Raw genomic sequence first — 17400 nt, forward strand, 5'->3', positions numbered from 1 at the left:
AAACAAATATTATTAGATCTGCATGCCACTGTGTTGGGTCCTGTACAAACACACAGTAAGAGACAGCCTCAGCCCTGAAGACCTGACCCTCAAGCTGTTCTGGCACATATGGGCGTGGGAAACAAATTTTAAAGTTGCCTGTCTGAGTATTTGTGAAAACAGAGTTCTACATTTGCAAACATAAACAATTGTGCTCAGAAGGCTTGCATGATTATCCAATCACAAAAAAAACCACAATGGCAAGTGAAGTACGTAGGGTGACCAGATGTCCCGTTTTTAAAGGGACAGTCCCGTTTTGGGGACTTTTTCTTATATAGGCGCCTATAACTCCCTGTCCCGTTTTTTCATAGTTGCTATCTGGTCACCCTAGAAGTACATCACCAGTCATGACTAAGCAGCACAGTTCATATTTTGAATGTTGAATAATAGTGAGGAACCCCTCAAGTGAAAAAAAACAACAATAAAAAAAACCCACAGCAAAGAGCTAGGTACCAATGGCATCCAAAAAACTAATAAACTGGAGAATCTACAACCTACTCACAGATGGTCAATAAGCCGAAAAAGAAGTGACATTCAAATCATTTCTTTGCTCACACAACTACTGTTGATGTTGGTATCAATGCACAAAAACACCGCAGTAGTGACAAGCATACGGAAAAACAAACCCACAGCATCTAGCCATGAGGTGTATTTATTCTCCCGGACGAGTTCCCTTTCTAAAGACAAAGTCTCCTTCTGCATACTGTCTAGAGCCCATTCTTTCATGGCACAAGCTGAATGGCAGCAGTTTCTGATAACAAGGTTTTGACAGTGGTAGGATTGGTTAGCGTCCTACCTTAGCACACAAAACAACTTGTGACAAAACAGCCATATTTTGCAATGTGATGTACTGTATAGTCTCTACTGATGGACTTTCATTCATCTGCTGCTGCAGACACAGCAAAGGTGCAAATCTATATTTGTCTTGAAAACAGAAAACGATTAGTGCCATGAAGTTAACTAAGGCAAAAGAGGTCCACGAAGCTCTTCAGGATGCAAATGTTTAATTGTCATTTCCCAATTCAATCATGAAATCATTTCAGGAATTCTAAATAATCCATTTTTTCCCATGGAAGGATCCATTTGCTTAAATTCACAGTGCTATAGAAACAGCACTGCTGATTCAAGGAAATGTTAATGAGCAACTTCATTTGATTCAGTTAATCACGCTATTGATTTCCAGAAAAGGTTAATGTTTCCTTCTTTGAGAAATCCTGAAAATAAAGAGAAGTGGGAATCCTCCTTCACAACTCGTAAGTGTGGAGTTGTTGGAAAAGAAAGCTTTGCCCATTTACAGCTAACTCAGGGGTTCTCAAACTGGGGTTCTCCTTCGGGGAGTCACGAGGTTATTTCATGGGGGCGGGTCGCAAGCTGTCAGCCTCCACCCCAAACCCCACTTTGCCTCCAGCATTTATAATGGAGTTAAATATATTAAAAAGTGTTTTTAATTTATAAGGGGGGTCGCACTCAGAGGCTTGCTGTGTGAAAGGGGTCACCAGTACAAAAGTTTGAGAACCACTGAGCTAACTTAAAGTTTTCATGCGAAGAAAAACAGATAACAGGTGGTATTTCTGAGCCAATGCTGAGTCTTGCTGAAGAGTGACATCACATGACACAGTAACCCCCCAAAGGGGTCCAGAAGAAGAGACTTTCCTCTTGGTTTAAGCTGACCTTTAGAGCCACAGCTTTAGCAGGAAGAGGCCGAGTGTGACATGCAAATATGCTCATGCATGCATTCATATTTGCATATGCAAACAGAGGCGTTCATATTTGCAGGGACCGATCCCATTTGTGCGTACTCACTGTGCAAGCTGTGCTTTCGCTGTCTGACAGTCTCTGGTGCAGGTCAAACCAGAGAGTCTGAAAAAAGTGCAGAAAATACAAACACCATTATAATTGCAATAAACAAGGAAAAATGAACGGTAACGGTCTCTATCAGGGTTGCAAGGTTAGCTGCCCTGTTCAGGTGTTCTTTACCTCTCCTGGACTGGAATTTCACAGTTCTCCGACTCTTAGCCAAAGCCAGGGGCTACAACACCCTGTATATCAACTATACTTAACCAGCAGGTCTGACTGGGTTCAGCATCCGCAGTCCTTCCCTGCGAGAGTCGGTGACCAGTGGTGTATACAGCCAAACAGCCTTCTTAAAAGTACAGCATTGCTTATTCTCATAGTAAAAACAAAGAACTGAGAGAAAGAAGGATTTAAAAACAACAGTCTACACACATGGCTATCTAACCTATAGCCCTAGCATCCAGGGATGGTGACCTAGGCAGGGCCTCTGCCGTAGGAATTGTTTTGGGGAAGTTTTATGACCTATGCTACACAGGAGGGCAGGTTAGATGATCACAGTGGTTCCTTCTGGCCTTGGAATCTATGATCTTTTGCATTGTTATAATGAAGATGGACAGACCTGGAGAGGAAAGTTCGCCCTGTTTATTCACAGAAGAGTAGTTACACTGGGTTGTGTCAGTGCTGACATGGGCTGGAGGCAGCGTGGGCTGATGGTTAGGACTCAAGAGAACTGTGTTTAATTCCCACCTCAGCCACTGGTTTACTGGGTGACCGTGGGAAAGCCAGTTTCTTCTCTCAGTGCCTCAGTTTCCCCATCTGTAAAATGGGGATAATGATAGGGCTCTCCTTTATAAAGCGCTTTGAGATCTACAGATGAAAAGCACTAGATAAGGCCCAGATATTACTATATTATTTTTAGCCTCTCCTACGATGTGGTCACTTGTCTCCTAGAGAATAGCTACACACCCTGCCACAATTCACTTGATAGGGACCAAACAGCTGACTTCCTAGTCACAACCAATAAGGGTTAGATTTCTACCACACAGAAGTACAAGGCTCCATATCTCTGAACCATCCTGTCGCACCATCAAAAGTAAATCTGCATGCACACACTGTTAGCTCACAATAACAAGCTGAACAAATTAGTTCAACTCATCTTAAAACCCAAAGTTATGAAATTATTTTATCACCTTAATACCATGAATACTAATGGAGCATTTAAAGCGGGAGTGTAAGCAATGGAACCCTCCTTGTGTCTTTTATCTATCACTTTCAACACCTAGGGCCATTTAGCACTTCCAAAAACATTTCCCCAATGTGAGCTGTGGAAGTCATTTTCCCAGTGATCTGCACAAAAGGCAGCATACATAGAGACATTGCACATAATGTTATCTGCCAGTGACAGCCATCCAACTCTCTAAGCTTCTGAATCTGAAAAATCCAATGTGCAATCAGCTGGTTTGAGACCAATGTCGGGGCTGCATGTTTGCAAGTTGCAAACACAGATTTGGACATTAGAGTGTTTTTATTTTTTGTGGTGGGACCAAACTTCTGAGCACATCGTTTGAGGGCAGCAGAGAGAATTGATATTCATTGCCTTATCTAGGAGAGGAGAAAATAAGACAGGAGTCGAGAGTGCAGACGACACATCAGCTGGGGAAGGCAGTTAACATTGCTTCTTGTGCTGTACTGCATTCAATAACTCCAGCTCCTCATTCTCGCCTGCAAGGCCCTGCACAAACTTGCCACTGGCATCATCCCTGCTTTCATTTCTACCTCCTGCCCTATTCGCTGTGTATGCTCCTCCCTCCTTCCCTCTCCATCTCTCACCCTCCGCTCCACAACTTCAGTCATGCTGCTGCTTGAGGCCCTGGCCCAGCTAACCCTTATGCATTTGTTTAACTTTACTACTGTGCTTCCAAACAGGACAACTTATGCCAATAAAGTTAAGCACCTGTGATTGGTGCCTAAGGCCCCCTCTCTCAATATAAAGTCACATAAAGCCCCCCCATTGAAACCTACTTCTTCCAGGAATTTTGAGCACCTTGCCCTCCTCACTAACAATCTCTGCACACCTTCCCTTGGCTAAACTATTGCACTGTGTCGTGTCTTGAGTCTGTTTGTCTACCAAGAGTGCATCAAGGCTGGCAATGTGTTCTCCTGCATCCCACATTGAGTTGCTGGGGATCTCCCCTTTCAAATGGTATAAAACCTCCCTTTTCTATCTCCAAAGGGTCAGGAGATCTAAGCCCTTAAAAGCGCATATGCAAGACTGGATAGTCTCCCAATGTTGGATGTGGCCACTGTAAAAGTAGGAGGGAAATGTCACATTCGGGAGACTCAAGGGACCATTTCTGTGGTAGGCTGATTTCAGATAAAATGGTGACTAAGCCTTGAAACATTAGCAGCAGTTGGCTCAATGGGCAGAGGGCAGGTGAGGACGTGAAAGGTGCATGATAAATGCAATTTACCACCCAAACATAATCGCCACATATGTGATGTATATATTGATATAGAACTAGGCAGGAATCCAACAACAACAGGTGTTCCTCATGCACTGCTGCCTTGTGCAATGTGCATCTTACACAACATTTAAATTAGGTCACCTTCACTGTTCCCTCTTTCCCCCATGCACCCCAGTCTGAACCCTGAATGAAAGCAACTGATCTTGTCTCTAAATGATCCCTCAGCTGTGTGCTTAACTGGTGTCCTGAATTAGAGATTTCTCATATGAAAGAAAGTTAGGACCCTTCACGCATCTATACAGTCTAAGACCAATAAAGAAGGAATTGATTTTTTCCCGTAACCTCTTTTATTAATGGTCTGTAGATATGGTGAGATTTGAAAATGCAGTCAGTGCTGTTTGCCAACAGAGAAATATGATGTATTACTGCATAATATCAACCAACATTACAAAATTAAAATCAGAGATACATTATGTATTGCAGCATATGTATGTACAGTAGTGGGTTAAGTTATCCCAAATATATCTGGTACTGTGGGAATAGGGGCATTGGGAAGTGAGGTGGATACAACACTATTCACAGGTGTCTCCTCTTGCTAGGAGAACTACCAGATCTTTAAAGTCTCTGAAGCCAGAGGAATGCCTACATAGCATTATCCCAGGCTGCAGTGGGTTTTATGTATCAGTGTGTGATTGGCATTTTTAATCCCTTCCTAGCACACTGAACAGAGATACTGAAGTCAGTTAACGCAAGGAAGTTTCTTCACTGTGCAGACCTTCCAATGGGGCTCTTATTGTATAACTCAAAATGTCGCTTGCTGAACAGCAAAGTCACCTTGAGCTGAATTTTCAGGAAGTTATTTTACTGATCCAGCCATGACTTGGGATACCAGGGCACAGCTCAGAGCAGCCCTTCTTTCCAGGATCCCACATACAACCCCTTTCCCCCTGAAGCGTCCTTGCTTTGTCAACCAAACCAACCAATCAACGAGGCAAACCTGGCACACACTGAATCAACAGAAGTGCAAGTGGTGTGTGCAAAGAAGCCTTTCATTTATTTCTCCTCTGGCCTTCGGTTGGTTTAAGCTGTAATAGGTACATGAGGTGCTTTAAAAGAAGGGGTGTTTGAAGACTTTTCAGATAAGAAGCTGCATCTCAGAGAAAAAAGAACAGGAGGACTTGTGGCACCTTAGAGACTAACAAATTTATTAGAGCATAAGCTTTCGTGAGCTACAGCTCACTTCCTCGGATGCATACAGTGGAAAATATAGTGGGGAGATTTTTGTATACCCAGAGAACATGAAACAATGGGTGTTACCATACACACTGTAATGAGAGTGATCAGGAAAGGTGAGCTATTACCAGCAGGAGAGCAGGCGGGGAGGGGGGGAGAACCTTTAGTAGTGATAATCAAGGTGGGCCATTTCCAGCAGTTTACAAGAACAGTAGGAGGGGAAATAAACAAGGGGAAATAGTTTTCCTTTGTGTAACGACACATCCACTCCCAGTCTTTATTGAAGCCTAAGTTAATTATATCCAGTTTGCAAATTAATTCCAATTCAGCAGTCTCTTGTAAGGAGTCTGTTTCTGAAGTTTTTTTATTGAAGAATTGCCATTTTTAGGTCTGTAATTGAGTGACCAAAGAGACATTATCAAGGGTCTACAGCCTATCCTGAAGGATGACCCATCACTCTCACAGATCTTGGGAGACAGGCCAGTCCTTGCTTACAGACAGCCCCCCAACCTGAAGCAAATGCTCACCAACAACCACACACCACACACCAGAACCACTAACCCAGGAACCTATCCTTGCAACAAAGCCCGTTGCCAACTGTGCCCACATATCTATTCAGGGGACACCATCATAGGGCCTAATCACATCAGCCACACTATCAGAGGCTCATTCACCTGTGCATCTACCAATGTGATATATGCCATCATGTGCCAGCAATGCCCCTCTGCCATGTACATTGGCCAAACCGGACAGTCTCTGCGTAAAAGACTAAATGGACACAAATCAGACGTCAAGAATTATAACATTCAAAAACCAGTCGGAGAACACTTCAATCTCTCTGGTCACTCGATTACAGACCTAAAAGTTGCAATTCTTCAACAAAAAAACTTCAAAAACAGACTCCAACGAGAGACTGCTGAATTGGAATTAATTTGCAAATTGGATACAGTTAACTTAGGCTTGAATAGAGACTGGGAGTGGATGGGTCATTACACAAAGTAAAACTATTTCCCCTTATTTGTTTTCCCTCCTACTGTTCTTGTAAACTGCTGGAAAAGGTCCTCCCCACCCCCGCTCTCCTGCTGGTGATAGCTCACCTTTCCTGATCACGCTTGTTACAGTCTGTATGGTAACACCCATTGTTTCGTGTTCTCTGTGTATATAAAATCTCCCCACTAGATTTTCCACTGTATGCATGATGAAATGAGCTGTAGCTCACGAAAGCTTATGCTCTAATAAATTTGTTAGTCTCTAAGGTGCCACAAGTCCTCCTGTTCTTTTTATGGATACAAACTAACACGGCTGCTACTCTGAAACCTGCATCTCAGAGGACTCTCTGGGTCTGGAGGGTTATCTGAAAGAGGCAGGCAGGCTTTAGGGGCATGACTGCAGCAAGTCAGCATCATTCTTCATCAATTCAGCCTTCAGTTCATCACTTAACAAGCACTATCTTGGTAATAGAATAAGAGAGAGCGAGAAAGATACTGGGTGACTTTAGATATGGAAGGCTACTGTGTTTTAGTAAAGTTTGGTTTACAAACCAGCCACATTAAGGTTCCTATTTACACTGCTTTGCTGTGTCTGGAACAGAACAGAATCTGATTTTAGATATTCTATGCAATGAGCATGGATAGAAATCAGCTATTACAGATGGGTGAATGTACAATGCAGCTAATTTGATATGACACTCAGTAATAAGAAGATCTAAGTCAGGTAGGTCTATAGTTTGCACACAGTTTTAACCCCGGGCCAAATCCTTAGCTTGCCTCAACCCATCCTCCATATTTATACACTCTCATTTTGTGTGCACAAAACCTGCATTTGCACCTGCAAATGTGCAAATTGGGTAGCAGTATGTGCAACGGCTTGGGGTGCACATCATGCAGGATTGCAAGCACAAAGGTGCAGGATACATCTAAAAAATATCGCCCTTTAGATTGTCACTAGCTATCCTCAAGAGCATTGACAAAGTTCCAGGTCAATGCAATGCAATTTAAAATTTAAAAAATCCACCTAAAGTAGGTGCATTGGGAAAGACTGGCCTGTATGCAAGTACTCGATGCTATTTCCCATTTCCCTTTCATTAACATGTTAAGGAACTTTTCAAGATAGAAAATTGGAGTGAGGGAAAAGTAGAATCAGTTAAAGGAAAAATGCCTGGATCCTAGCTGTTCAAAGTGCTCTGTTTTGCTACAGAGTTCCAGCTCCAATCCCACAACTCCCCAGGTTGGCAAAGAGTGGAAGGGCTGAAAAGGCAGTGGGCTCATCACAGGCTGCAAGGACAAGCAAGTGCCTTGTTATAAGAGATAAACTCAATTCACACAATTGGGCTTGAAACTTCCTCAGAGTTCAAGTGTTTGATGATCTGTGCTTTCAAGTCAGATTTCTCCCTGGACAAACTAGCAACAACATAATTTTACTGTAATTCAGACAGATACTTGTATGTGAAACACCAGCCACCCAACAAAAATCTAACTATAACAAAGCCAATGGGAGAAACAAGATAGACTGGCAAACAAATACCAGCTTGAAACTGGGCTTCAATATCCCAGCTCCCCAGCAACAGCACACACAGCCCTGCAGACATAAAACCCAACAGACACAAAAAGGAAACAGACTTTTGCCCAATAGGAGACTGCCAGCAAACCATGGTGTATATTAAAAAGGGAAGGGCTTTTAGATGAGAAAAGCCTGAATCCTGTATTATAATTTCAGAGATTTTTAAGGCTAGATGGGACCATTAGATCGTCTAATCTGATCTCCTGAATAACACAGGCCAGAGAACTGTACCAGTTACTTCTTTATTGAGCCAACTAATTTGAATCTGACTAAATTATATCTTCCAGAAAAGCATTCAGTCTTGATCTGAAGACTTCAAGGGATGAAGAATCCATCCTTTCCCTTGGTAGTTTGTTCCAATGGTTAATCTTCTCAAGACTGTACTTTGAGCTCTCCAGCCAGTTAAAGAGCACATAACTTCAGAGCTCGAAAGAAACCTGGGCAGTCCTTCCAGACTGAGGGGAAATAGTGGCATCAAAATAACGCCTTAAGAACGGAGCGGAAAATAAGGGAAACAGGAAGAAGAAACAGAGTTTCTCTCCTCCAACACCTTCACTTCCCCAAGTTAAGGCATCAGAAATGTACAGAGTAAAAGACAACAAGGAAGAGCCCATCGAAATGCAGGCATTATATCATCAGTTCATCCAGTTTCCCCTGTTGCTTCCTAGTACGTGATACAGGAGTCAGCCTTGCTCTTTGCGAATAAAAAAAAGTGAATAAAAGCAATGGTAGAAAAACCAGCCGCGGGGCATTCGAAAACTGCATTCTGTTGCCTTGACAACCAAATTTCTAAAAATATTGTCAAGATGAACATTACTTACAGAGCTGCCTTAAGTTGTTATGACAACACAAGGGGACTGATTAAATCCAGTATTGATATGAACACTTTCCCCAAACCATGTCTTTCTGCAGTCTCCACTACACCAAGTGTGTAATGTAGCTATCCAATGGAAGTCCTGAGGCTCCTGTCCTATATTCATTTAATTAGACTAAATTTGAGGTCCCCCAACCCTCAACTATATGATCATTCTGTGGAGCACTTCATAACCTGATCCTTATTTCAAACCACTTGATGGTACATCTCCCCATTCCAAGCTCCCATCTTCCCTATGGCATAGTCCATCTGTTCCAATGGTCCAGAGGCCACAACTGGATTGAACCTTCGGCTCAGACTTAAGCTATAACTTTTCCGATGTTTGGGTTTTTTATTTGATATCAACATACATGTAATGTTGCCCAAGCCCTAGATGACACTAACTCCATAGAGCCCTGCTGTGAATTCCGCTTACGTAATTTAGGATACAGCAAGTATGGTATAACTGCCATGTCTGAAAGGCAGGCCGCAGGTGTTCACAGATATAGGAATATAGGCTTCTTTAAAATGTTTCTGTTTATTTAATGTATGCAGTGTTGTTGTAGCCATGTTGCTCTCAGGGTATTAGAGAGACAAAGTGGGGGAGATAGTATCTTTACCAGACCAACTTTAAAATTGGTAAAAGATATTACTTCCCTGACCTTGTCTTTCTGCTTATGTAACTTTCTTTAAGCCACTGGGCTGGAAATAATCAGGATGAAAAATTCTACACATTTTTTGTTTTATTTTTTCATAACAAGCCATTGTGGCATTTTTAAAGCAGGGCCCAGGTGTTCCACGACTCATTCTATCTGTGATATATTGTTATATCTGTGACTGTTCTGCACTGGCATGCGCTGTTAAAATTCAAAGGGCATTGCAAGGACAGAAGATATCCAGCAGAACTAGAGGGAGCAAAGAGGAGGGGTTCCTAGTACACCCAAAGGAGATCTTCATAGAACCATAGACTATCGGGGTTGGAAGAGACCTCAGGAGGTCATCTAGTCCAACCCCCTGCTTAAAGCAGAACCAACCCCAACTAAATCATCCCAGCCAGGGCTTTGTCAAGCCGGGCCTTAAAAGCTTCTTCCTTTCTGCGCTGCTCATCCCAGAAGTTGCACTGCTCAGAGATGCTAAGGACTGAATAGCCATTACAGACGGAACTACCTTCACCTCGAGAGGTGGTTTATTCAGGTCAAGGGGAGGCAGTTCAATGGGGCAGCAGGAGGAGAAGTTTGCACTGGTGCTGCTTGTACTGCACCTTTTCAGAGGGCACGTCTACACTGAAAGTGCTACATGGGCACAGCTGCAGCTCCGTAGCACAGACACTTCCTACAGTGACGGAAAGGGTTTTTCCATCAATCTAGTTAATCCACCTCTCTGAGAGGCAGTAACCAGGTCAACGGAAGAATTCTGCCATCAACCTAACTGCATGTACACTGGGGGTTAGATCAACCTAACTACAGCGCTCAGGACATGACGTTTTTCACAGCCCTGAATGACATAGCTAGGTCAATCTGAATTTTAAGGGTAGACCAGGGAGGAAGGCTGGATATGTAATTTTTCCTCTAGAGGTCTGCCAGCGCTATCCAGTATACCCCATCACTGCATCCCTCAGACACTGAATTTACCAGGATCACCGCTGGGAAATCAGTCAGGTAAAAGACCCCCCTATATCACACCTTCAAGTAATATTAGTGATTGTTCTGGACATTGACTCAGGACAGTACAGGTGCTGGACCTAGGGGTGTTCCTGCACCCCCTGGCTTGAAGTAGTAACAACAACCCAAATACAGGGTTTCTGCCTTCAGCATGCCCGCTACAAAAATTGTTCCAGCACCAGGGCAAGGCAGCCCTAAGCCTCCACATGAATCAGCCATACATTTTCTCCAGGTGGCCCCCCTACATTCCCCTCACAGGCTGAGAGTGCCAAGAATTTCCCTTGAAACCGGGAACTGGCAGTTTACATCTGAACAGCTTTAGACGTAATGAGAAATCAACCCTCCCTTTTCTAGGAGGATGAGGAGTAAAAGGGAAGCCATTTTGGGAGGCAGCATATTTTCCAGTAGCAGCTGCAGCCTTGGCTTTAGGGGAAGATCCTGCTGCATTCCAAAGGGCTGGTAAACAATTCAGCTGTGGAAAGCTCACTCCTTTTCAGACTCCAGAGCAGTCAACATTAGTCACAGGTCATGGTTACTACTAGCACTTAGCACTTTGCAGTTTGAGACTATTGACCCCTCTCATCACTGCAGAAATCCTTCCTGCCAGGAGTCCCACACTCCAGCAATAATATCAACAGTTCAACAAGCAACCCCACCTCTTCCCCACCAATGGTGGCAATGTTTAATTACTAGCAACTCCTTGACTTAAATGCTAAAATGCGCTCTCACAGCAATCATGGGGTTGCACCACTTCGTTCTGTGAGAAGGAATCTCACTAGCACTGCCATTCGGCTGTCATTAATATCTGTTTGTTTGCGATAATGAAAAGCCGCTCATGAAGAGTCAGAGTTACAAGCTAAATAAAGAGAAAAGGATCTGCATACAATGGTACAAGTGTTAGTGGAGACTGAAGCTGGCAGGGAGAGAGAGCGTGTGTGTATCTAAGTCTTATGTTGTCCAGGACGTTAGATGGGGTGTAATTGGCCCTCTGTGCCAGTGTGTCCACCCAAGCCTATTTTGAAGGCACAGATGGTGCACAGTGTTTCTGGCAGCCCTCCGTACAGGACTGAATATCACCCATGGACAACAAATACACAAAAGAAATACAAGGGTTCCAGAAGTGGAGGCTTTGGATCGCCAAACTTCGTCTCCTCCATCCAGTTTCCAAGGCTATCAGATACACGCTGACCAAGTCTGAGTCATGTGACTGCGCACCTTCGCAGATAGGTCATCATGAAATAGTTGGGGGAAACAAGGGGGACATTCCTCAGAATGTGTGGCTTCCTCTCTGAGTCCTGATCAGAGAGCAGGTGCCTTCTTGGTTACAGTTAGCTGTGTGCCATGCTGTCTCCTCCTCAGTGACAGACTGCCACCTGCAGCTGCAACCACATCAGGAACGATGTGTGTGAGAGAGAAAAGAGAGCTGGAGTGAAAGTGCTTTGGGTTATGCAACCATACTGAAAGGGACATTGCCAGGAAGTAAAACGTTGGAGGGAAGGGAAGAAGGAAGGGCGTGTCTTCCTCATCCTGCTCTTAATGGTTTTATTTCTGGTTTGACTATAGGGCCCAGATCTGATGCATCCTTACATCCTTCTCTGAAGGGAACCTTCCCAAGGTAGAATCCTCAGAATATGGCTTCCTCCAAGTCACTGCTATTGACCTCTGTTTAAGGATCACCTGCTATCTAACAAAGGTTTCCTGCCCTGAAGTATTCATTCATCAACAAATGCTACCTGGAGCTCCTCTCTGAAAGTCAGGATATAAAGGATGCACCATATCATCTATTTCCTTCAGCTTGGGTAGAATACAACCTGAAGAGCTCTATATACCTACTTACCTACCCATCTGAAAGAGCCCTCTCTCCCCAGGTCACGCTGCCCCAGTACAGATCAACAGATGTGCTTGAACCAAAGCAATCGTTAATTGCCCTGTTCTGTTCATTCCCTCTGAAGCATCTGGCACCAACCACTGTCAGAAGACAGGACATTGGGCTAGAAGGCGCACTAGTCTGAGCCAGTATGGGCATTCTTGTGATTTCATTCAAAATTTCTATTAAAATTGCATGAATACTTTAGAAAATACAAAAATTGGTGAGTTTTAAACTTTGCAAAAGAGAAACAACTTTCAAATTTCGTATTTGTTTGTGTGTATGTGAAATCTCTTGTCCAGACAGCTCTAGTTATATTGAATTATGAGTTATACAGCTGCACTTTAGAGAGGCTGATGCATTAATTTCCTTGTATTTTTAAGTAACTTCAAGGGAGCCTGATGTGTGTGGACTGGTGCCCATTTTTAGCATTTATATACATCTAAATAAATAAATGTACTAAAAAACTTTTTAAAAGTGTGTGTGACATACCGTACCATCGACATCAGAGATCTCGTTTGCCCACATTAATGAATGAGTTTGTGATTGTTTGGAATTCTATTTACTGTTTTTTTCTAAAAGCATTTTTTAGCTTATAAAGAGAAAAATAGAAACATCAGTAACAATTTGAAAAGAAAACTGAAACAATTATCTTTTCAATTCGCCATGTATACACACGTTTATGAAGACGGGAAGGGAAAAAATAAAAACCCTGCCAAAAGAAAACCAGCAACAAGAAGTATGGAGAGCTGTCATCACTAATAGCAATCTCAATTGTTGCTCTCTATTTAGTACAATCCATATACCACAGCAATTCAGAAAAATAAGCGTGTTCTTCCAGAGCAAAAGTAGAATCTTTTTCTCAAATACTAGGTAGGTATTTGGGGCCAGTTTTGATTTCTGGGGATTTGTTTATATCTGTTGTATCTAATGGACACCGCGACCCTTTGGGTCAGATTCTGGACTCCTCTCCAGCCCCTTCCTCCCCCCCCAAATTAAAATGGGCTATTTTAAAAAATATTTTTAATTTTCTTTAGAAGCCTCTTCACAAATGTTACAGGAATGGCAAAATGCCAGGGAAAATTGGACAAACCAGTGAAAGGAACCTTAAAGGGAGACCTGACAACTGAGGAAAAGCTAAACCCTCCCTGGGAACACAGCTCCTTTGACAGGTTTCAGAGTAACAGCCATGTTAGTCTGTATTCGCAAAAAGAAAAGGAGTACTTGTGGCACCTTCGAGACTAACCAATTTATTTGAGCATAAGCTTTCGTGAGCTACAGCTCACTTCATCGGATGCAATCGAATACAGACTAACACAGCGGTTACTCTGAAACCTGTCATTATGCAAGGCACTGCATTTAGCAGTATGGAGTGGAAATCTATCAGCTCCTTTGAGAGACTCTCAAATATCAAACAAACTAGGTTTGTGAAATTTACCAATTTATAAGGAAAACAGAGGCGTGTTGTGGTCTCAAAGAGACATGTTGCTTTTCCTCTCCTCTTGAAAGCAGTTTCTGTGTTTCTCACTTTCAAACACAAGAATGTGGTACCACAATCCCTCTGCGGAGGCCTCCATCGCTATAAGTCTCTATTTTCCTATTCAGCTCAGCGAACAGCATGCAGGGGACTAGGTATGTGTGGGTGTTAATTAGTCTCCTCCATTGTAAAAATGCAAATCAGAACTAAAGAGTTATTTATTTGTGGGTACGAAGCACGCATCCAGCACCCTGTGTTGGACTAGAAGAACCACAATGCAATTCAACAGGCTGAAGGACCACAACGGGATTTGCTCCCCAGACAAACTGCTCCCGTCACGGCTTATTAGAACTACAGGGAAAGGGAAAAAAGGATTTTGGAGAACATCTGTTCCCACCAGCATTTCCATCACAACAGTAATTCAGTGCTGCAATCAGCCCCCAATCATCTTTCTCCTACCCCAAGGAGAGCTGTGACAATAAATCCTGTGGAACAATCACTAAAGGCCTTGTCCTCATTGCTGGAAAGAAAAGAAAGGTGTCTTTTACCTCAGGGTAACTAGCATGAATGGCGCTATCCTGAGATAAAAACAGTGAAGACCCGGCACTTCAGTTTTACTGAGAGGTAAATAGGGTTAGCAGTGATGAGTTACCTGGTGGTAAAACTGAAGTGCCTGGTCTTCACTTGGTTTTTACCTCAGGACAGCTCACAAATATCAGGCACCCTGAGATAAAAAAGCACCTTTGTTAGCAGTGAAGACAAAGCCTTTATCGGATCTCTGGCAGACCAAGGAAGGACGAGAGTACCAGTGCCAGAGAAACCCCAGCGAATGCCTTGCTATCAGTTCTCTGCCATTTCTATATTCAGAAGGGGCTGATAGCTCACATGACCAAACCTCAACGGAAGGTGATTCTTCTTCTTGAGTCCCTTAATATTCAGACATGTAAAAGTCTCATTTTTTTGTTTTACAAAAAAAAAAAAATGTTTTAAATCAGTGTTTGGTTAGGGTTGGAAAAACCACCACCAAGTTTTGAAAGAAACCAAAGTTCTCCATGAAAACTGCAACTGTTCCAGCAAAATGTAGTCCGAGGCCACCAATGCATTCCAAACAGGGCAGCAAACTCTCAGCTGGCAGCTAGTAACAAGAACTGGTTTGCATTAGGTGTCACAGTTACTTCCAGAAATCAGGACCGTTTGGCAAATGTATGGCTTGTGCCAGTCGACAAAGAAAAAATCACATAAAAAAGGCAACTGATGGCTGTATTACAAGACACTACGGAAAGTATCAGGCTGAGACATAATTCAGATGCTGTGGCACAAAGTAACACCAGTGGAATAAAAAGCAAACAATTCTGAGATTCATCTGTAAAAGCATTCTATCCATATCAAAGGGTATTTCTCCATCACTATAGCTGGGATGAATAAGACTCTGCTTGGAATAGATTTGACTACTTATAAATGGAGAAAGAAAACTTTACAGAAACAAAGAGGATGCTTCAGTTGATAACTGGAAATGGGTGTAAATGTTCTAATTGCTTATGGGGGATGCAGAAGCTAGGTCTGTGGACCTCTCTTTTCTAGAGAATCACACTATTTGCATAGAGATTGCCAAAGTAGTTTAAACTGTTTTACTTATGCTTTAACTGCGATTATTTGCTTTTGCATTTAAACTGAGACTGACATTTGCAGTACTTTTGCAGTATCAATCTAAGGTCAGGCTTGACAAAGCCCTGGCTGGGATGATTTAGTTGGGGATTGGTCCTGCTTTGAGCAGGGGGTTGGACTAGATGACCTCCTGAGGTCCCTTCCAATCCTGATATTCTATGATTCTATGAATCTACTGCTTTGGCAGATCTTTATCTGAGGCTTAACTTTTACTTATCTAGTATTAGAGGAGGCTACTTTTGAAAGGGAGTATTTCCTCTATTCTCCTCTATTCCTTTGCCATGGAATGTGTCTGTTTATTGGGTTCTAAGACTATTTTAAGTTACTGTAAAATTATTACATTTCTATTAAATAAATACTTCCTGCAGTGACACTGAATAAAGATGTAGTTTTATTTGTCAATCACTAGATGGAGTCAGAAAGCCTAAATCAAGGACTTTCCCTTTTAAAGTTACTGTTAGGTGTCATCTCACTTTACAGTTCTATAGATATATGTTTTATACAGTTTTTTCAGTTTTCCTAGTTTTCTCAGGGCTGTAATGGGAGTAGTCTGCCTATGACATTTTCAGCCATCCAGAACAAGCTTGACATTGATTCGCTGTGAATTCACTACAACCAACTATGCCATTAGACACTTCCTCAAAGGCAATTTACACTTTGATTGGCTGGAGTTCCGGTAGCTCCTTTTCTCCTCCCTCAGACCCATGTGATTTATCTACCTTCTATCATAAGCAAAGTAACCAATCTATAAAGGGATAGGGATACTTCCGGTCAAAATTCTTCTAATTTTCATAAAGCACCACAGAAAAATAAAAACATGCAGAATTTTTTTCCATTTACTTTTTTCTTCTTTTCCTGTAAGCTTAGAGAATGATCAACATTTTAATTTTAGCTGGATGCTTTTGGCAATTTTTTTCTGTGATTTTTCAACCAGCATCAATACCCACCCTAGAGAGATCACTTCCCTTCCACATATGATGTTGCATTTGGGACCAGCAGCGGTCAGACCTGCCAAGTCAGATTTCTTGCCTCTTCTCCCAGCCTTCAAGGAAACTCAAGTAACAAACTAGCTTTTCTGATGTGGGGCTCAGTCCTCAACATGGGGGGATTGTATCTGTAGTGGGAGTGTAATTTGACCATGTTAAGAAATATACCTGGCATTTTGATATTTGATCATCTTCCATCTCCCCGGCTTCTCTGAATTAACAGTATTCAAACTCAAGCCTCCTCATAAGACAGCTCTAAGCAAATATTTCTCTCTCTCTCTCTCTCATTGTACTGTCTGGTTTCAGAGTAACAGCCGTGTTAGTCTGTATTCGCAAAAAGAAAAGGAGTACTTGTGGCACCTTAGAGACTAACCAATTTATTTGAGCATGAGCTTTCGTGAGCTACAGCTCACTTCATCGGATGCATACCGTGGAAACTGCAGCAGTTTCTCGTTTGAGCTTTTTTCATTTTGGAAATCTGAAAGGAGAATTTCCTGGGGCTACCTTGGAATTTTTCCATATTGTTTCCCTCAAGGTCAGCAAGCAAACACTTCTCAGCTCTTGGGTTTTTAACGCTTGCCTGAAATCCCAGCATGCTGAAAATGTCAATGTACTTTTGAACCAAAATGTAAGGGAAGGGCAAAGCTAGCACAGAAGATCTTTGAGAGCTAGCCAAGGTCTGGTTAACCCTCCATGGGAAAGATGTGCAAACTCCTGTTGGGGTCTACCAAGTCCATAGCACAGTTGAAGAACCAATCAGATTTCTTAGAAGCTGAGTAGCTCTGAAGAATCTCCCAATAC

General features: G+C 42.5%; 1 protein-coding gene across 1 annotated transcript in view; it reads right to left on the bottom strand.

The window, feature by feature from the left end:
* The window catches only part of NECAB2 (N-terminal EF-hand calcium binding protein 2), a 374877-nt gene that overhangs the window by 23865 nt on the left and 333612 nt on the right, over positions 1–17400 (bottom strand). The window contains exon 9 of the mRNA XM_077831510.1: positions 1843–1899. Within this exon, the coding sequence (XP_077687636.1) occupies positions 1843–1899 (57 nt within the window). The remainder of the gene's footprint in view (positions 1–1842; positions 1900–17400) is intronic.

The sequence above is a fragment of the Eretmochelys imbricata genome, chromosome 12 (assembly GCF_965152235.1).
Source record: "Eretmochelys imbricata isolate rEreImb1 chromosome 12, rEreImb1.hap1, whole genome shotgun sequence".
NCBI classification, from domain to species: domain Eukaryota; kingdom Metazoa; phylum Chordata; order Testudines; family Cheloniidae; genus Eretmochelys; species Eretmochelys imbricata.